General features: G+C 38.9%; 1 protein-coding gene across 10 annotated transcripts in view; it reads right to left on the bottom strand.

The window, feature by feature from the left end:
- Window positions 1-684: 684 nt before the first annotated feature.
- The window catches only part of ERG (ETS transcription factor ERG), a 204,860-nt gene continuing 182,827 nt past the window's right edge, over window positions 685-22,717 (bottom strand). For 9 of the 10 annotated variants that reach the window (XM_073360723.1, XM_073360761.1, XM_073360708.1 and 6 more), the window contains 5 exons: window positions 20,355-20,426; window positions 13,540-13,608; window positions 12,080-12,136; window positions 5,692-5,739; window positions 685-2,598 (listed from right to left, as the gene is read on the bottom strand). In XM_073360723.1, coding sequence (XP_073216824.1) covers window positions 2,078-2,598; window positions 5,692-5,739; window positions 12,080-12,136; window positions 13,540-13,608; window positions 20,355-20,426 — 767 coding nt within the window. In that variant the 3' untranslated portion in view covers window positions 685-2,077. Of the gene's footprint in view, window positions 2,599-3,976; window positions 5,008-5,691; window positions 5,740-12,079; window positions 12,137-13,539; window positions 13,609-20,354; window positions 20,427-22,717 lie in introns of those variants that run through there. The other variant, XM_073360751.1, reaches the window with a different exon arrangement.

Here is a 22,717-nt window from a genome sequence, read left to right as displayed (position 1 = left end):
AGATTTCACTTTTGGCGCTGTACCTTTTAATTTCTGTTTAACTAACTTCCTCATTTTTGTGTAGTCCCCCTTTCTGAAATTAAATGCTAAAGTGTTGGGCTGCTGTGGTGTTTTTCCCGCCACAGAGATGTTAAATTTAATTATATCATGGTCACTATTACCAAGCAGTCCAGCTATATGTACCTCTTGGACCAGATCCTGTGCTCCACTTTGGACTAAATCAAGAATTGCCTCTCCTCTTTTGGGTTCCAGGACCAGCTGCTATTGTACTGTAATGATACAGTATGTGTTAATAGCAAGATTCTGTGATAGTTCAACAAACTCTAATATAGTAGTAAGATGTAGGCTGGGATTTCTCATATGATGATGAAAAAAGAATTTCTGGATCACAACCTTCTCCCAGTTCTAGACTTCATTTTCATGTTTGGCCACAAAGTCATCAAAAAATTTGGCAGAGTTTACAATCTCCACTCAAGAGAAGCTCAGGACAGGAACAAGAGAGGTACTGTAGGGCAGAATTCAGGTGTATTAACAGAACTGTGTGGATTTGTCCCTCATTTGCATGATTGCTAAAATTCATAAATAAAAAAAATTTAAACCGAATATTTTAAAATATTTAAACCATTTAGGAAGAAGATCTAATAGGCATCTCGATCACTACAAATGCAAATACAGACTACAGTGTAAATCTGAATTGCCATGCTAGGCCAAGCTTATTTTATTACATACATTCTGCATTCTAAGTACTAATAAGTTCATAATGTAAACATTAAGCATACAGAGTTAAAATTCAAGGCCACAATATTTTTGATTGTCCCTTTTTTGTGTCTTTGGTTGGCCGAGATCAACTCGTAGTGTATAAATGCATAAGTTATATAATTATTATATAAAAAGGAAAAAAATAACATTGACTTGTATACTTCATTCTGACAAACGCACAGCGTTCGCGACTCGAAAAAGAAAAACTGGCGCCCGCCTAACAAAAATACTTACATGATATCTGATTTTGGCAGTCGGGGGTTGTCTCTTACCTTAAACCAGTAGAAAACAAGCTCCCTTAATAATGATGAGGTCCTAAATGTTACTTTTAAATATCAGACAATTCCAGTTTTCCCTTTTTTAAAGAGATGCATATTCTGATTTCTGAATTCTACTGCTTTTCCCTTTCTCCACTTTAAAAAAAAAAAAATCAAGTCTATTCCTTCTATAATACTGGGAATGGTATAATACTGATCAAAATATTTCTCAAGTCCAAACAAGTAATTCTTTATAGTCCCAACACTACCAAGTTTTCAGTCTCTTCAGTATCTACTGGTAAAGAAGTTTCTTTTCTCCCATTCTCGTCTTTGTCCTCCTCTTCCTCCTTTCTACTTCCTGTATCAGATGCAGGCCCTTGATCTACAATCATACTCTTGCCTTTCAGTACATTCTCAATTCCAATGTTTGGCTCAGGGTTCCTGTAGTATTGTCACGGAATCTTAAAGCTTGGGTTGTCTTCACAGTTTGAAATAGCTGATACCTTTACAATGAATGGAATGCCTTTTGAGTTTAACCAAAACCAACGCTGTTGTATTCCAAATCAACTTCCATATTCAACCAGTCTTTTTGATATGTTTTCATTTTTTTAAATACAGGTGGTTTTTTTGGTTTGGGTTTTTTTTTTGTTTGTTTTATTTTTTGTTTTTAATGAATGCATATACTGTATGTTAGGTCACTATAGAATGATCCTTATATTGCTGTAGTATAGTCCCAGTTTGCATTAGCAAGATATCAAACTTTACACAGAAGCTTATCAAATTTTTAAGACCACTTTCTTTTGTAGGTTGTCCTTATCATTTCATGCTTTTACCTACAACAGTTTTTTTTTTGTTTGGTCCACAGATTCGATGCCCATATACATTACATTTTAGCATCTTTATACTTCTTGAATACTTTCCCTACTACAAAGCGTCTTTTTGACATTTTCCCCCCAGTCAAACTTTTTCATGTCACTTTTAATTCATGTTCTCCAAGATAGTTCATCATAATTAATTGGGTACTATATTCCATGGAGAAGTGTCTCTTATTTTTTTCCCTCTTAGTAGTAGGTGCCAAGGTGAGAAGGCATATGGGTGGCTGGAAGCCTCGTATTAGGGTAGATGCTTCCAGTTGGTGAATTCCAGTATGTAGAAGGGGCAGCAAAAAAGCTGGAGGAAGTTACGGGTAAAGCAGGAGGATGGGGAGCTACAAAGTTCATCTTCTGAGGGTGTGCATGGTAGGGGCTCATGTAGGGTAGGTCTGTTGGATACTTATACATGGATGACTCTGGAGGATGAGGCTGGAGGGCCTGAGCTATTCCATGGAAGTCAAACTTGTAGGCATAACGCTTACCATGGACTTTAGTCATAATATTTTTGTCATAGTAATAACGGAGTGCACGACTGAGTTTGTCATAGTTCATGTTGGGTTTGCTTTTCCTTTCTCCCCAGCGCCGGGCTACTTCATCAGGGTCAGTCATCTTGAACTCTCCATTGGTGCCCTCCCAGGTAATGCAGTTGGAATTGGAGCTATCAGACAGGAGTTCCAGCAGAAACTGCCACAGTTGTATCTGTCCACTCCCTATGGTTGGGGGGTGAAAAAGTGAAGAACCAATGACTAACAACATCAGGACATCAACACTTCCCGACTTCCACATATGAAATCCAAGTGCATTTTCACCACAGAGCCCTAATTAGGAAATGTTGCAACCTCTGCGCCTGTCTCCCAGCCTAACTAATGTCTCTCTCTCAAAAAAAAAAAAAAAATCGGCACAGCAGGGGCCATAATTTAAAGTATTTTTTCCCTATTTTGAAAGGCAAAATGCCATTATGTGCATATTTAATAATTACCTCATGTCATTTACTTTGGAAAATTGACGGTGAAATAATACAACACAGATATAGGAAACTAATACCTAAAGTTCAGGACAAACAGCTTTCACTTGCATAATAATTCCCACAATATCATTTTGCAACTACATTTTCTCCATTATGGAATAAACCTACACAAAATAGAGAAGTTTAGAGAAAGCTGGATCTTTTCCAAACCATATCGCTCATTTCCAATAGTTAGGGAAATTGAGAATGGAAACTCATTAGATTGCTGCTGCATTGCATCTGTCTGCCTTGCAGAGCATTTGAGAAAGAAATTAAAAGGTCTATAAAGTGAGTTCTTGTAATTGTTCTCTGTCAAACAGGAGTGAAAGCGACTGCTGAAGTTATGATTCCAAGCACTGGTATTTCTCCCTTCTTTGGAAATTAAATCTTAAAGAGAAAGAATTTGTGTTGTTGTTGACAACTTTGCAGTAGGGCTCTACACAACATCATAAAGCTAAAACACAACCCTTTTAAACAGTTGGCAGTAGGGTTAGATGGGTCCTGCCACCGATATGCATGTAAAAAAGTAGTATTTTATGACAAAGCAGAACTGACACTCTGTAACAGCGTTCAGTGCTCTGTATATTGCAGTCGCAATGGCAGCAGAATTTGCCAGACAGAGTTTTGGTGCTAACGTCTAAGTACTCTATATCTCTGTCCAAAGATTAGATTTTTTTTTAAAAAAGCAGATATATGGGTCTAATAAATGAACATTTCTTTAGAAAGTTTATAAGGGTGGACTATCATATCAGTCTAAAGTCACATCTGAAATATATTAGCAGTTTATACTTCAGTGCAACTGAAACTATTATTCCTTTAAATGATATTTATGCAAACTGTTCTTAATGAATTTCTTCTGGTCCATTAACATGATTAAATAAACAAACAAACAAAAGAATCCGTGGTATGAGCAAAGCACGCACTTTTAATACATGAAATATAACTAGAGGATTAGAGTTGGAAAATCAATAAGCAGTCCAGCAGTGGACAAAACACAAATTTCTGAATAAACAATCCGACATATGTTTTAATATAAACACTTGCCTTCCAAATGTAATATATAGTCATAGGAAAATAAATGGTTTCTGTCAATTTCCTTTTAATGAGAGAGTAATTTCACCATTTTATAAATACACAAAACTTGTTAAAGTGCAGGAATAATAGTTTATAGAAATTCCATACCCGTGGCTCTCCCCAAATGTTAACATGTATCTCTATCCAGGACATATCACATTAGCTCTTTTCACAATGCCATAGGCACAAGGCTAGCAAAAGTTGATGCTATATGTGCTACGCTGGGATTTGCAAAGGAGTTTAAGGGAGTTAGATGCCCAATTTCCAATGAATCATAATGGGATTTGGACACCTAACTCCCTTAGCCCTCTTGAAAACAGCTGTAATTCTCATTTGGTTTTTTATGGCATACAAAAATCTTTATCTTAAAATGCAAACTAAACTATAACTTTGTTTGATGTAACTATACCATACAGCTAAATGACAGGGAAAAAGAGCCGTTAGTGTTGAAATACTCCTAACCTAAACAGGTCACAACAATATCATCAAAAGAATCATCATGATGATTTGATCATTCTTACAGAACAAAATCTTACTAACAATAGAAAAAGGGAGTAGAGAGAAAGGAGCATTCTACCCTTTGGCTGCTAAAGCAGGGGTAACAGTATTTGGCATATGCATTGCTAGTCTGTTGGACCAGATTTTGTTCTCAGTTATATTGTTGTAAAACCAGACGGACTATAGTGGAATCAAATAAACAGTTAAATCAGTCTGGTCCATAGTATATCAATAACAGTTTCCCAGGAAGCTCCCTGGCCTTCTCCCCATCCCGCCGCCCTCGCCTTTTAACATTATAGGCCATAGTTCGGGTTGCGTTCAATAAGATATTCCTGGATGGAATTCCATATTTAAACAACATCTTCTGATTTTTCTTGGAACTATAGCCTTGGGAGAATGTCTTTGAGACTTCTAACCCAGTTGTTTCTTTCCAGAGGGGATTCTGCTTTCCCATTTGCTCCCATTTTACTGCTTGTCAATTCATAAAGTTGTCTGTTTAAAAGTCTCTTGTATTTGTCTAGTCTAGTACGCGGCATCATTTCTGCAAATAAATAAAATTGGTGTCAAAAAGAAAAGCTCACTTTAGTGATTTTACTTGTAATATGAAACCAATATTTTCATAGCTGAGGACATCCTGGGCCAGATCCTCAGTGAGGGTAAACTGGATGTTAAGCTTCACCAGCTGAGGATCTGGCCCCCTGTATAGAACATTTGAATGAAATGAACTGCCGTTATTTAATAATTTGAATAGCATTTTTTATGGATTAAATATATTTCTAATAATGAAAAACACAGTTTGACTATGTGGACAGGGCCTAGGTCACTGGAGAAATCTGTCACGTTACACACTGGCCAAATATTCACTGCTCTCTCTTCCTTTCTAATCTAATAATGGGACTAATTTTACTTGCCTTGTTCTCTTTGGATGAAATTCAACCCTGTGCAATGGGCCACTGCAAGTCCAATGCACTGCTTAAATCCCACTTAAGCTCTCAAAATAAGGCTTAAGTACTGCATATGCCTTGCACTGACCCTCTTTGAATTCACTAAGACTACTCATATGATTACAAATCATGCAATCCACTAGCTGCCATCAGACTCCAGTGATTAATTCCTATTGATTTCACTGCATTCTGAACCTTGCCTTCAATCTAAAACAAGTGATAGAGATAAAATGTGAAATTTGAAGAAAAATCATCCCTCGGGCAGCAAAACTCCTTCTCACCTGGATTTGCAAGACGGCTGCTGGTTGGTCCAAGAATCTGATAGGGATCTACAAAAATATGGACAAAAGAAATGAATTAAAAGGTTGTAACTACATAAAATCATTTTTGAAATTCCGATCTTATTACAAAAGAGGCAAGAAACCCTACTTCAGAGTCTTGTTAAGTTGCAATACTCTGCATTTGTTTGCCAACAAAAGGACTATTAAAAACTGAAAAAAGTGAAATTATCACCCAGTTGTATTAAAATGATAACTGATTTACTTAAGAAAATGATTTAATTATTAAATAAATTAAAATTATTTAACTCCCTGCTACAGCACGGGAACAAATCTACACAGACACACCCCTAGAGCCCCGACCAGGGGTATTTTATCTGCTACCCGAGATCCATAAACCTGGAAACCCTGGACACCCCATCATCTCAGGCATCAGCACTCTTACAGCAGGATTATCTGGCTATTTGGACTCTCTCCTCAGACCCCACACTACCAGCACTCCTAGCTATCTTCAAGACACCACCGATTTCCTGAGGAAACTACAATGCATTGGTGATCTTCCTGAAAACACCATCCTGGCCACCATGGATGTAGAAGCTCTTTACACCAATATTCCACAAGAGGATGGACTACAAGCTGTTAAGAACAGTATCTCTGATGAGGCCACAGCACACCTGGTGGCTGAGCTTTGTGACTTTGTCCTCACCCACAACCATTTCAGATTTGGGGATGACTTATACCTTCAAGTCAGTGGCACTGCTATGGATACCAGCATGGCCCCCCAGTATGCCAACATTTTTATGACTGACTTAGAACAACGCTTCCTCAGCTCTCGTCCCCTAGCACCTCTCCTCTACTTACGCTACATTGATGACATCTTCATCATATGGATGCACAGGAAGGAGGCCCTTGAAGAATTCCACCCTGGTTTCAACAATTTCCGCCCCACCATCAACCTCAGCCTGGGCCAGTCCACACAAGAGATCCACTTCCTAAACCCTACAGTGCTAATAAGTGATGGTCACATAAACACCACCCTATACTGGAAACCTATTGACCACTATACTTACCTACATGCCTCCAGTTTCCATTCAGGACACCAGATCCATTGTCTACATCCAAGCCCTAAGATACAACTGAATTTGCTCCAATCCCTCAGACAGAGACAAACAAGATCTTTATCAATCATTATTAAAACTACAATACCCACCTGGGGAAGTGAGGAAACAGATTGACAGAGCGAGACAGGTACCCAGAAATCGCCTACTACAGGACAGGCCCAACAAGGAAAACAACAGAACACCACTGGCCATCCCGTACAGCCCCCAGCTAAAACCTCTCCAGCACATTATCAACGATCTACAACTTATCCTGGAAAATGATCTCTCATTCTCACAGACCTTGGGAGGCAGGCCAGTCCTCACTTACAGACAGCCCCCCAACCTGAAGCAAATACTCACCAGCACCTATACACCACATCACAGAAACACTAACTCAGGAACCAATCCCTGTAGCAAACCTCGTTGCCTACTCTGTCCTCATATCTACTCTAGCGACACCATCAGAGGACCCAACCACATCAGCCACACCATCAGAGGCTCATTCACCTGCACGTCTATGAATGTTATGCATGCCATCATGTGCCAGCAATGCCCCTCTGCCATGTACATTGGCCAAACCGGACAGTCCCTACGTAAAAGAATAAATGGACACAAATCGGACATCAGGAAAGGTAACATACAAAAGCCAGTAGGAGAACACTTCAATCTTCCTGGACATTCTCTAACAGATTTGAAAGTAGCTATACTTGAACAAAAAAACTTCAGAAACAGACTTCAAAGAGAAACAGCAGAACTACAATTCATTTGCAATTTAACACCATTAATTTGGACTTGAATAGGGACTGGGAGTGGCTGGCTCATTACAAAAGTACCTTTGCCTCTCCTGGAATTGACACCTCCTCATCTGTTATTGGGAGTGGACTACATCCACCCTGATCGAATTGGCCCTGTCAGCACTGGTTCTCCACTGTGAGGTAACTCCATTCTCTTCATGTGTCATTATATAATGCCTGCATTCGTCATTTTCAGTCCATGTATCTGAAGAAGTGGTGTTTTACCCATGAAAGCTTATGCCCAAATAAATCTGTTTGTCTTCAAGGTGCCACCAGACTCCTTGTTGTTTTCTTGTGTTCTGAGTTCATTTTAATGAAAAGTGTTTTTAGAATAAATTCAAAATGGCAAAAACAAAGGACCAGATTTACAAAACATGATCTGGATTGAGTGCACACAAATATGCATGCACACCTCTTTGCACATATAACTGTCACAGATACATACACAAATGCTCAGTCTACCCTAAGGACCTGCAAACTGTGTGGTATCACATGAGATCTCCCTGCCCAAGTCCAGTAGTTAAAGTACACTGAAATAGGAAGGCACCAGCCAAGGAGAAGGAAGAGCTGTTGAGGGAGTGCTGCTTATCCAAAGCAAGGAGAGGAAGGCGAGTCCCCTTCTAGATTTAGCAGAAAAGGAGGAGTTGCCCCCTTCCCATCCTTCCTTACTTTACATCAGTGACACTCAGACTGTGCGAGCTGCAAGTGGCTCTTTAATGTGTCTCCTGCGGCTCTCTGCAGCACATGATATTAACACACTCTGTGGTTTAATCATTAACCAATCAGGATGCTTTTACTGTGTTATTAGCCAATTGTAGCTCATAAGATAATAATACTTGGTCAGTCATTTTGCTGTGAGAATAATAGATGTGATGCTGTCTAGCAGTTGCTAGCTCAGATCAGAGCCATAGGCCAATTCACTTTTGTGTGAATCTCAAAGAAATGTTATGTGGGCTTCTAGGCATAGGCCAATTCACTTGTTAGGATAGAACAAAGGGGGTTGTTATCACTTACATTTACATAGCATATGCCACGGTAATTACATTTGCTTTAAATTAATGAAAACCAGTGAAATGCTAATTTCGAGAAAACCTGGATTTGTGCTGGAAATGGCCCACCTTGATTTTCATACACATTGTAAGGAGAGTGGTCACTTTGGATAAGCTATTACCAGCAGGAGAGTGAGTTTGTGTGTGTGGTTTTTGGAAAAAAAATGGGGGGGTGAGAAAACCTGGATTTGTGCTGGAAATGGCCCACCTTGATAATCATACACATTGTAAAGAGAGTGGTCACTTTGGATGGGCTATTACCAGCAGGAGAGTGAGTTTGTGTGTGTGTGGGGGGGGGGGGGCGGAAGGTGAGAAAACCTGGATTTGTGCTGGAAATGGCCCAACTTGATTATCATACACATTGTAAGGAGAGTGATCACTTTAGATAAGCTATTACCAGCAGGAGAGTGGGGTGGGAGGAGGTATTGTTTCATGGTCTCTGTGTATATAATGTCTTCTGCAGTTTCCACAGTATGCATCCGATGAAGTGAGCTGTAGCTCACGAAAGCTCATGCTCAAATAAATTGGTTAGTCTCTAAAGTGCCACAAGTACTCCTTTTCTTTTTGAAATCTAATGTTATTGTCTTCACTTATCTATAACCAGTTCTTGGCTATTACATAACATATATCTCATGTGTCCCCTATAATTAGATAAACTTAGATGTAAGTGTGTGTCGATGTTAAATGTTTGATGTGAACCTCATGAAAACTAATGAAAGAATGTTATTTGCTGTTGCTCCTCAAAGAAACATTGGATTTGTTAATGAAGGACTTAATGGATGTAAATGAAGAAGCTTGTTCACTTCAAAGCCAGGGCCATTAAGTAACAATGGGAATTCACAAAAAGAAAAGGAGTACTTGTGGCACCTTAGAGACTAATGAATCCGATGAAGTGAGCTGTAGCTCACGAAAGCTTATGCTCAAATAAATTGGTTAGTCTCTAAGGTGCTACAAGTCCTCCTTTTCTTTTTGCGAATACAGACTAACACGGCTATTACTCTGAAATGGGAATTCACAGACTGTCTGCATTATTTATTCTTCCTCTAAGGAAGGACCCACATGGGTGAAGACACCTGTCAATTTGTCTTCTGGGTGAAAGATCTATAAATACTGGTTTAAGGGAATGATCCTGCATCTCTGAACTGTTTTGGATTCTAACAGGGTGGAATACTTAACAAGTGGACAGAGATGCCCAGAATTACACTGGGCAACTCCGAGGAACTTTTGGAAATCTAGCAGATTACTACAACTCTCTTAACATTTTGGACTTACAAGCTTTGACTCACTGGTTAATGAATTTTATCTGCTTTAACCTCTCAATTACTCTCATTTCTTTTCTTAGCTACTAAATCTTTAGTTGGTTTACTAGAGAAACTGGCTTCAGCATTGTCTTTGGTGAGATCCAGACTGCCAATTTGACCGGGGCTAAATGACTGGCCCTTTGGGGTTGGGAGTAACCTAATGTGATGTGGTATTTGGCATACTGACCAGTATCATAAAGTCTAGTTTGTCTGGGTGGCAAGATGCACTGGAGAGCCTCAGAGAACTGTTTGTGACTCTATGGTAAGACTAATATAGTAATACAGAAATGCACATTTGTTACTGTCTTGGTGAAATCTATTATAGAATATACCACCAGTTTGGGGTGTCTGCCCTGTTTTCTGACAGTCTGACTTGAGATTGGCACTCTCAGTTCTGAGCCATTTCAAATAGTGTAACAATATTTACACTAGTTTAAACCTGCATGTGATCCATGTCTCACACTACATATAACAAAGTGACAGATTCTGCTCTAATTGGGCTGTGGCCTCTATTTCTGTGTGACCTAGTTTGTTTCACATCACTCATTTTTGTGCACTATTTTTGAATAAACAAATAGCAGAATTTACGAATGCAAAGCAAAACCTTTAATGTACAAAAATAGCACCCACTAAGTGCTTTTCAAGTACATAGCTGAATGCATGCAATGGAGGTTGGGTTGAATCGCCTATGAAAATTTGATCCATTAAGGAATATCCTATATAAGACCTATGGGTGGGATTTTCAAAGAAGCCAAAGGGAGTTAGGCACCCAGCTCCCATAGCATTTCAATGGCTCTTGCATGGAATTCCTTTAGGCTCCTTTGAAAATCCCAGCTCAAATCAAGAAACAAACAGAAAAGGGATTCTGTTCCACAAATATCAAAGCCAAAACTAGAGGGCAGTAGAAGAGCTTCAAGTCTTTCTCAAGTCCCTGAGTTCTCTGACCACTTGACAGCTGCTCTCAGTTGGCTTCCAGTTTTACAGCCAAGAGAATACTCAGATTGTGTTCTTTATAAATGTAAAATACTAATCATAGCGCACACACAGCAATTAAATGTTCTCAAAAAGTTTACATAAATTACCAATATATTTCTTGAAAGCCTTTGGAGGCACAATTGTATTAAACTAAAAAATGCTATTTTGACAAACAGCAATAATAATACTTCTCAAACCACATACATATAAACAGTTCAAGCTAATGGAATGCAGTCATGCACATATTCTTATTTAGCTATAACAAAATCCAGAATAATGAAAAGTCCATTTCAAAAACATAGAATCCGTGTCCATCTGAATCCAGATTATTCTGCAGGTGTACTTCATCTCCCATTTCTATCATTTTGCCATTAGTAAAAGCCATTACTGCTTTTGTGATGTACTTTCTCATTCAAGGGACAATCTAACTTAATACTATGGGTTTCTGTCCCATATAACAAACTAATTGCTTGCCAGCCACAAAACTCTTCTGCCTTTCAAGATTACTTGAACATAATCTGATAAAACTGATACTTTCTCCTGATGGTTACCCAACAGAATGGAAATCCTTCCAACTTTCAGCCCTGTATTTCAGTAGTCCAGGATTTCAAACTCTAGTAGGATTATGTGAGGAATTCCAGTTCTATCTATATTTCTTCTAGATATTGAAATCTTCACTTCTGTACATTTTTCTGATGCTAATACTCCAATCAGCCATTATGAACAGAATTCTTTGAAATCCTTAGATTCCACATTTTTGTACTTGAACTGAATATGTGTGCTTTGCTTAATAGTTCATTGATCCCCTTAAAGGCAACAAGACCCTTGTAAGAATTACTAAAAGGAAGTCACAATGAGCTGTGATAGCATGTTGGCAACTTGGAGGTCCACCACATCCAACTTTCCAGCAAATTGTTAATTTGTTCTCTTGAATCTTTGATTTGTAGGTCATGGGGGTCTCAGTTTGCGTTAACGGTATACACAAGACACGAATACACAATTCAGCCACCATGCAGGATGCTACAATGAGCTCAGCCACTATGAGGGATTCTCTGCTAATTGCTTGCGTCTGCTCTCGCAGTTGGCTATTTGTTGCAGACTACAGTGCACTTCAGATCACTTTTAAAATATTCCATTTAACCCATATCCAACTTAAATAAAGTTACACACACCTAACTGAGGTCGCTGGTCTTCTGTTTTGGGCACTGTTGATGATGATGGTTGGGTAACTGAAAATAGAAAAATTTATACATTTATCTATTTTTTCTAATTTGCAAATCAATCACCAAAACTGTCTTACATTGAATGGGCCAAAGTCATCACTGGCATAAGTAGAGACAACTCACTGGACTTCAACAGTTCAGCACTTGGTGATGTCAACTATGAGATTTAAACTGATCTGACCTGATCATGTTCCTATTAAAATAAATGCCAACATGCCTGCGACTTCAATAAGAGCAGGTTTGGGCCCTACAATCAGTACATAGTTGTTACTGATAATTACATCTCGCATAATATTCACATATTTATTGCACTTGTCTGCTAAGACAGTATCAAATATGAGAAATTCTAAAGCAGAAAGTCTTCAGCTTAAGGCAAGTTCTGTCACTGTTTGACCTTTTCCAACACTACATATATCTGTTGGTTTCTGTCAGAGATACTGATGTAGGGTGGAAAAGAAACAATGAATTTCTCCTAAATAACGTACATGTAAAGTTACTTTTTGGAAGGAGCATATACTATATAACTTGCAAAGAAAGGGCTCTGTTCTGTTATATGTGACTAACCCATGCAGGGGAGAAGAAAATCTATGAGTTCTAATGATTTACAGATAGTGTTTCTTCTGAATTCTTCCATTGTGGTAGAGGATGGGTGTGAGTGTGGTTTTCCTCTCCCCCAGTAGAAGAAGCTAGTGTTTTGACCACTTTTTCTTTGTGGATCTCATGGCATCCACTGGTGATAAGGGGCTTGCACTATGTTCTCCTGCAAGTTGGGATGGGGAGAATCCAGAGAAGTCCAACTGTGGCCTGCTTCCTCCAACTTCATGGAGCTAGAATCCCAGATAGTCCCCATGAAGGAGCTTTCTTGCAGTAGAAAGGGAAGGGGACCATACCACAGAGGCAAAGGTCCTCCCACCCACGACTCCTCTCTGCATGCAGTCATAGAAGAGAAAATAGGACCCAAAACCTTAAAGAACAAACTTTAGAAGGAATACTCAAATCACTTTTGAAACATTTCAACCACTCAGTAAGTATTAACCTATTTTTTTCTGCAGAGTCTACAGTGCTTCTGCTCTATATCTCTGTTTGATTTATTGGTAGAACTAAGGATTTTACATTGATCCAAACTCTTGTTACTTTTCTTCCTTTGAGTGAGCAATATCAAAAATAGGCCTATTGTAGGCAGATTTTCAAATTTGGGTGCCTAAGTTTAAAACACCCAAATCCTTATTTTAATTCTCAGACCAGTCCTTTGATATCCAAGTACCAGTTTCAGACACCAAATAATAGTTTGAATACCCAAATGCAAATTCTGTGGCATAACATAGGTGCTCAAGTTTGAATTCCATTTCCAGAGGAGATACACCTGACATGAATTGGGCCCCCATGCTGGAAAGTAAGCAGGTGCTTACCTTTTGATTGAGGAGCAGGGTGACTATGACTTGTCCATGCTGACCTTCTGGCTTGTTCATATGACAAATCTGTAGAGATAAATAAACTGTCTCAAATATATACGGCATAAAGTGTGACACATTCTTAGTGGCTAAATCACTGGACCTGGGAAGGTTACTGAAATGAGAAGGATCCCCATTGCCAAGCCCCTGGTCCTTTTAGTCATCTCTCACCCTGACAGCTGCACCCTGGCCTCCCTAACTACCTGCCTCTTTCCTTTCTCCTCTGCAGTCTACCCAACACACCACTGCAAAAAAAATCTTCACCCCACTGCTGTGGTAATGTCTCTTCTCTGGCTTCTTGTCTCCTTCCACCTCACATTCAAATTTATTGTCCTCACGTTCAAGCATCTCCACAACTCTGCTCTTGCCTTTAATCTCCCCGTATCATCCCCCCCACCAACACAATTCCACTGGGATGTAGGCGGGGGGACTGAGTAGGCACTTTGACAGCTCACACTAGAGCCTGGCTGACTGGAGTGGGTTCAAGGATCCATGGAGGTTGGAGGCAGGAGTAAGTGTTAGTTACTTGGGTAAGATCTCCCATCACAGTGCGTCAGATGAAAGTCTCTTCTACCATTCTTTGTTTTAAGAAAATGGACTTTGGTCTTTTTACTGCCTTGTTAGTCTGCTGCTGTCACTCCTCGAGATGTGGAAGGCTTGAGAGCTACATATGGTCCCATCCAGTGGGGATATTAGTGGGGACAGTATAGCACTAGTTTTGTTATTATGATGTTCCACTAAGTTACTACTAAGACTTTTGATAAACTTCATTTTCTTTTATTTAATGTTATGTAACTTTTTAATAAATAAATTATTTATTCTTATTAATCACAGAGCATTTGGAAGGATTTGCTCTGTAGCTGAGGCAATCACTAGTCCTGATATCCTTTGAACCCAGTGAGGCTGTACTAAATATCCTGTACCTCTGCTATACCCTACATCTCTGCCCTTGTCTGCTACTTTTCACTTTGCATGCGCTCTTTACTCTGTTAACTCCGCTGCTTTCATTTGCCTTTTGTTCTCCCACCTATGGCTCCTTCTTTTATTCTTACACTTGATACAGCCTCTCTCACTCTCCTTTTTCAGAACCATTCACAAAACCCACCTCTTTCTGGCTAACAGTTAGCTGATGGCTTATACTTCAGCATTCCTCATTGCCATTCCCATAAAAACAATTTCAAATAGTTGCTAAAAGAAACTGAAACATCCTACAAGTTAACATGACAATGATAGCTCATGTGTCTGTAACCCTCAGAGTGCAATGCCACCCAACCGCTTCAGAGGGTGGGAAACAATGAGCCGGCAGTGATTGGGACAGCCCCAGTTGAACGGGGGTGGAGAACACACAGTGAGGGGACACCGGAGTGTCCAGCCACTCATTAGCTAGCTTGGGGATGAAGGGAGTGGTCCCTCATCCTCCCCTTTCTTTAATTTCAACCTTAGTCTGGGCCGTGTGGAGCCTCTTTTTGCACTGCTCCAGTAGCTATAATATACACAATATACTAATTTTGGGCCTCCTTTGAGATCTCAAGAAAGGGAATAAAATACACCTGTTGCCAAATCAGTGCTGTATTAAGGGAGAAGCATAGACTCCTTTGAATGGATGGTAGATTCTTAATAGTGTCTTAGCTTTCTTTTAGAAAGGTTGTTTGACAGTCTTTAAAAATGAAATCAGGTAGGAAGTTGTGAACCCAGTTGAGAAGGCAGTTTGACTGAGTGTGGCTTTTGTATATCTGCCCATTTTCAGACACTACTGGAGAGAGAATGGAATGGAAACAAAGTGTAATGTGTAATTCACAACCAAATTGCCTTTAATTTATTTAGTCTGTTTGGCTTGCGTGTATAACTGGCATTGCCATCACTGTGGTCTGATGGAATCTTACACTCTCAAAATTTCGTTTTTGCTGGAATACACACTTTTTGTTCTGTATTATATTTTAAGTAACTGTGCCTTTTTATCCTTGATTTTTCTACTTTTATACCACATTCTTCTCTTGTGGAAACATGGAGAATTGGACAAAATAGCGCTAACTGTATAGGTATTTATCCCTGATCTGAGTAACTGTTAACGGTACTATTATAATTATTTATTATAGTATAGTCGCACCCAGAAGCCCCAATCAAATTGGGATCCAGTTGTGCTCAGTACCATTAAAGCATATAGTTAGAGATAGTCTTCTCACTGGAGAACTTACCATCTAAAAGGAAAACGAAGACAGACGAAGGGTCAAATTGTGTGCTGTGTGCAGCTTCTACTGCACACAGCAGAAACAGAGGGGGTGCTGTCAAGGAGCTGATCCCGATCCTCTGCCCAACTCTGGATGAAAATTAGAACAGCCTGGGGGCTACTCTAAACAAGCACTAGGTGGCTATGGTCCACAATGGATCATAAGCCAGCTGAGGACTGTCAGAGTGCATGGTAGGAGGTGCACAAGCTGGCTACGCTGCACCTGATGAAAACCCTTCCAGGCTGTGGTATTCCCAGCTTGGGGGTTGTGACCAGTGTGTGCAACATCTTGAGCTGGGCCAAGAATCTAGCCCAAAGGGAGGAGGAGTAGGACACAATATACAAGCAAAGGGGAGAAAGGGTGATGTCAGGTGCACAAGTCGGTAATTCCAATTTTTCCTAACCCTTCACTCTCCCACAAAGGTAGAAAAGAACAACTGATGATACTGATACTGATGAGATATGTGCCTGTCACCAGCCAGTCTGCACTCCTTCCCATTCTTCATTTGTTTTTTTTGAGAGGGATGGGAAGGGGGGCTCAGATTATAAACTCTTGTGCAACTGTATATTAAGGGCAGTTGCATGGCACTTGTGCATTTGCATACTAGTGCTAGTTGTTAGGATTTTATTTTTAAAATACCACATACCTGAAATTCATTAAGAAGTATAAATTTAGTACTGTGAGAAAACTCTTGAGTCAAGAGGCAAAACACATCATCATACGGTTGTGTGACTACGCCCTCTTTTAAAGGAAAGATCCAGCTCTCAGCCCTACTTGAAACAGCATCAAAATTAAGACTTCATTCTTAGTTCAGGATCTGGGAGTTTATTTGGACAATGATTTGTATTTTGTTAAACATATTGCTATCATAGATAAGCAGGTCTGTTTTTACTCATGAGAAATTGGTACAATATGTCCTTATCTAGAACAGATCTTGTAATTCACTCTCATTTGATGAGACATTTAGGTAATCCCATATTAGTCCTTCCTGAGCTACTACAGTGTATCACTTTTAACTTGCAAAAAATTCCTGGTATTCTATTGTCAGGACAGCTGAAGAAATATGACTTTGCCTTTCTAATTCTTCAGGAACTTCACTCACTTCCTATTATCCATTATATTCATTTAACAATGGTAATTGTTTAATTTTGATTCACTCTCTGGAATTGCTTCTCTGGAATTGCTTCCCAATGTTTGGCTAATGCATTTTTACTTTAGCATCCTCTATGCCTCTTTTTCCTTTTACTTGTAATCAATGACTGCCTCAAGGACAATCATAGCTACTCCTGTTATTAGCAAAAGAGCATTTAGTTATGGAATAGCTTCCCTGTAAAAGTTAGGCTGTGTCAATTCTAGTTGAGATTTGGACCTTGTCTGAAAACTACTGTTATCAGGAATTTTCTGCTGAAAGAAAACTAAGAAACTAAGAAAACACCTGTACCCAGGAACCCTTGTACCTAGATTTTACTTAATTGTTTTTATTTTCTGTTGGGAAAATCAAAATTAAATCTTACATTTTAGGTCAGCTGGACCCAGACTGAAATATTTTGGTTGGTTGAACTGACCCAAAACATTTCATTTTGAATCAGTTCAACATTATACTGCATCTCCCTTTGGTGTTGCATAGCCTCATGGGAGCTTTAGTTCTCTCCTGGACACCCTGGCTAGAAGCAATGTGGTTTCCCTTCTGACCAAACCCTGAGGTGTATCATGGGAGGAGGGGGTCACATGACAGTGGGCATAATAAAATTTTATTGTACAACTCTTGTATGTGTTGTTTCAGGGATCATATTAATGTATTTGATCATATTTTAAACATACCTTTATCAAAATTCTTGATTCACAGAATGAACAACAAATAACTAATAAAAATAGAGATAGAAAGGCAATACATATATAAGAAAGTACTTTAATTTTATGTAAGGAAATTATATTTGATTCTTCTGTATTAAAAAAAAAAGATGAATGAACCATCCAGAGGAGTATGTGCTAAGGATAGGTACATAGGAATTGCCATACTGGAAAAGTCCTGTGTTCCATCTAGTCTGCTATCCTGTTTCCAACTATTCAGAGGAAGATTGAAGACTCCACACAGTAAGCAGATTTGGGGTAATCTTCCTCCGAGAGATAGGATTAGTTAGAGATTATTGAGAGCTCTGAAGGATCAGGTTTCATATCTGATATAAATTTGTGTTGGTAATTACTACTCCAACTGAATATTCTTGTTATGCATATAAATGTCCAATCTCTCTTTGGATCTTGCTAAGCTCTGCACTTCAACAACATCCCATGACAATGAGGTCCAAAGTCTACTTATGTGTTGTGTGAAAAAGTATTTCCTTTTATCAGTTTTGAATTTGCTTCCTCTTGATTTCATTGAATGTCCTCTCATTCTTGTATTGAGACACACGGAAAATAGAAGTTTTCCCAATCGACCTTTTCTAAGCCTCTCATTATTTTGTAATAATTTTATCATGTACCTCTCATTGGTCATCTCTTATCTAAGGTAAAAAATCCCTGATTTTCCAATTGCTCAGAGGAGAGCTTTTCCAGGGTTTTAATCATTCTCATCACTTCTCTCTGAATGCCCTCTAATTCTGCAAATATAATTCTGAAGATGGGGTGACGAGTACTGAACACAACATTCCAAATGAGGCTGCACTGTTGATTTATATAGTGGCACAATAATCTTTTCCATATCATTCTCCACCCTGTTCCTTATGCAGCTTAACATTTTGTTAGTTTTTTTGACAGCAGTTGTACACTGAGCAGAGGTCTCCATTGAGCAGTCCATAGTGATGCCCAGGTCCCTTTTCCTGAATTAATAAGGTTAATTTATAACTCAGTAAGGTATAGGAATAGTTCAAATTTTCCCCTCCAATTTGCATTATATTGCATTTATCAACATTCACTTTCATCAGCCATTGTATTGCCCATTCACTTAGCTTGGTTAATTCCCACTGAAGTTCCTCACAGTTCTCTCTGGATTTAACTAATCTAAATAATTTTGTGCCATTTGCAAATTTTGCTTCTTCACTTTTGTCACAGATTTTGTCACCATCCTTTCCAGATCATTAAACATCAGTCATCCTAACTGTACTGTGAGGTGCCTACTGTTAACCTCTTGTCACGATAAGAGTTGATTATTTGTTCCTATTTTTAGTATTACGTCTTAGCCAGTTTTTGATCCATGACAATATTTTGCCACTCATCCCATTACTACTCAATTTCTTTAGTAACCTCTTCTGATGCGCTTTGTCAAAGTCCTTTTGAAAGTCTAAATAAATTATGTCAACTGGTTCTTCAATGTCTAATACTTTATTGATATGTTCAAAGAAGTCTAATAGAACAGCGAGGCATGATTTTCCTTGCAGAAATTGTGCCGGTTAGACCCTATTATATTATGAACTTCTAGGAAAAACCTTCTAGAAAAACCTAGAAGATCATAATATAATAGGGTCTAATTGGCACAATTTCTGCAAGGAAAATCATGCCTTGCTGTTTTATTAGACTTATTGAACATATCAATAAAGTATTAGATATAGAAGAACCAGTTGTTGTTCAAATTTTAAACTGTCATTTCAACCAGTGCAAGATGTAGTGGTGATTAATTTCCTGGATTACTATCTAGAGCATTTTTAAGATATACATACACCATTTGCTATCCTGCAATCCTCTGGTGTACTAGCTGTTTTAGTGAGAGATTGCATATCTTTACTAGCAGCTCAGTCACTTCAATTTTAAGTCTCTTCAGTACTCCTGGATATATACCACCTGAACCTGGTGACGTATTGCTTTTTAATCACTTTCTTCTGTTGCCTCAATCCCTGCTAGTACGTCCTCTTCATTATTGGAAAAGCAAAGGTCCAGGCTAGGTATCTTCCCAACATCCTCAGAGGTGAAGAAATCCTCTAGCTTCTCAGCATTGTTCTTTTCTTCCTTCATTGTTCCCTTTATCCCTGGTGATCTAGCGGACCCACATAACCTGTCATTGGCTTACCACTTCTGATATACTTAAAGAATCTCTTGTTGTTTGTTTTTATGCTTTTATACCCTTGCATCTAGTTATTTTGTCTCAAAAATAAACAGTAAACAGAGAGAGAAGAAACAAATAATAATACTAATACCACACTCTTACATAGCACTTACTCCAGTAGATCTCAAAGCACTTTACAAAGGAGCTCAGTATCATTATCCGCATTTTACAGATGGGAAAACTGAGGCACAGACAGGTGAAGTGACTTGTCCAAGATCACTCAGCAGGCCAATGGAAAGTGCTGGGAATAGAACCTAGGTCTCCTGAGTCCCAGCCCACTGCTCGATCCACTAGGCCACACTGCCTCAAAAACAGATGGCTATGGAAAAACAGACTCATTAAGCTGCTCTTCCATCCCACTTCATCCCACACAGGGGACCATATATACCTATAGATATATATTCAACATTTATATACTGTGCTATTTTATAGGAGTCTCTGAAAGAGAAAGAGAGAGGGATAGTGAGAGTGAGCAAGATTGCATCACATAGTAAGATCATCATTCATACCTGGCCTGGTTGTAATTCTTTGTGTCACTTCTGGATAAACTGAAGTATTTGGGAAAATAAAAGCTGCACCTCCTGCAGGAAAAAGTGGAGACAAAACACATAAGGACTGTTTTTTCCACAGTCAGTGCTGTCACTGGTAACTCAGCCAGTCAATGTATTTGAATGAAGCATATGAATAAATGTTTTGTCACCCAGGAGTGAGGTTTATAGGGCCTGATTCTAGTCTCCTTTACATCAGTGTAAATCCATTCAAATTAGTGGAGATACCCCAGTGTAAACCAAGGTAAGTAAGAAGAGAATTAAGTCCATATTTTTTTAAATTTAGAAAAACTGGCCCCAGATTTCAGCAGGTTTCATAGCTGTTGTGAAGTGCAATTTATTTTGCCTTATCTTTATTTAGTGTGTACATCTCCCTAACCTGTGCATATTTTCAGCAGATAACCTAGGGCCTGATCCAAAGCCCATGGAAGTAAATAGGACTCTCTTCATTTACTTCCATAGGCTTTGGATCAGTCTCCCAGAGAATTAATTCTTGGTGTATAGTGAAACATTGTAAAAATAACCAGTTTGATGCAGAAAACGATGTCTGACTATTTCAGGAATTTAAATAGCTCTAACCATGCTAACAGATTTATAGTTATCATGGTTGGAAATCTGAAAGAAATCTAAGGGGATTATGTGACTTTTAAAAGAAGTTGGACACTAATCCCCTCAGGCTCCTTTGAAGTTCCCATCCCACATTTTTATACAAACAGAACCAAACCGAACAAATATTATTTCTTTTTCTTTCATACTGTATGATATTGCGGACATAAATGCCGTCTATGTAGCTGCAGTGTATCAATAATCCCAGTGAAGTAAATGCAGATTATTTTGTTTTGGGCAGAGAAACTAAGAAATCTCAACACCATTGCAATTACACAGGAAAAGGTAACAGGGATTCATTGAGAAACTACTGGATAACTGTGCGGGGAAGTTCACTGCTAAATTAGGATTGTGACTTATAGAGATGGAAAAGACCCTCAAATCCATCTACTTTTAAAATGAAATTTAAGGGCTGTTCCAAAGTCCATTGAAGTGAATGGAGAGGCTCCCACTGACTTGAATGGACTTTGGATCAAACCTAGCAGCCCTCGATAGAGGATATATTGGATATGAAACATTTGATCTTAGCAAAGAGCATTTAATGTTTGAGTAACTATGCTGTAAGTTTGCAGGGAAACAGTGCTAATTATGACAGTGAAAGAAAATTTGCAGAATATTTCACATTCTTTTTTGATATTAGCTTTTCCATTTCTTAAATAGTTGTTATTTCTGGTCACTGTAGGTAACTAATACCCTCAGGCATGATAACGTGATGTTCAAAACTTGTATTTAATCAAATTATAATATATAGCATTCCATGTCACCCTCTGTTATGCAACTGCTAGAACAAAACAAAACTTCCACTGATTTTTTTCATAAATATTTTGAGTGAAATTTTGTAACATCATAGAATTTTGCAGAAGAAATACTTTTAAGGAGCGTTTCATATTCATCTCCTACTTGTCCAGGGTGGCTCATAGGAGGGTAAGTAGTAACTTTTTTTTTTTAATTTTAAATAAGATCAAACTTTGCTGAGACTTGGTGAGAAGCCCCATATTATAGACAATGTATGTGATGGAGGGTTATGTGCGTATCTATAAAGCATTGTACAGAGAGAAGAATCAGCACTTAGTAGGACTTCAGCACAGAACAAGACTCAGGGAAGCAGCATGAAAACCTGGGGACGGAAAGCAGTCCATAAAATACATTTTCTCCCTACCCCATGACTTTCAAAAGGCCCAAGCATAGTAGTAGTAGAGGATAATGGCCTAGCATGGTAAAAAGGGATTTTTGCTTTAAAAAAAATCCCACACATCTTTTACATTTTGTGAGGTTATAACACCCTTTTTAATTTAGCATGTTTCATTTTATTATTGGTACAATCTAAATTAAAAAATTAAAACTGGAAATACTCCATCAGCAAAATAGTCAGTATTGTCTTCTAAAATGGGGAAAAGTAAAATCCCTGCTTATCCAGTTCTTTTTGTGATAAAATAGTATTTAAATAGGGTTACCATATTTGAACATTCAAAAAAGAGGACACTCCACAGGGTGCGTGTGGGGGGGGTGTTTGCTTGCGCCTCCCCCAGCCCTGCCCCAACTCCACCCCTTCCCGCCCCCATTCCAACCCCTTCCCCAAAGTCCCCGCCTCAACTCCACCCCCTCCCTGCTCCATTGGACCCCTTCCCCAAATCCCCGCCCCGGCCCTGAGTGCACCGCGTTCCCCCTCCACCCCACTCCCTCCCAGCTGCGCGAAACAGCTGTGTTGCGGCGAAAGC

Source organism: Lepidochelys kempii, chromosome 1, assembly GCF_965140265.1.
Source record: "Lepidochelys kempii isolate rLepKem1 chromosome 1, rLepKem1.hap2, whole genome shotgun sequence".
Taxonomy (NCBI): Eukaryota; Metazoa; Chordata; order Testudines; family Cheloniidae; genus Lepidochelys; species Lepidochelys kempii.
This window is presented reverse-complemented; position numbering and strand designations above follow the sequence as displayed.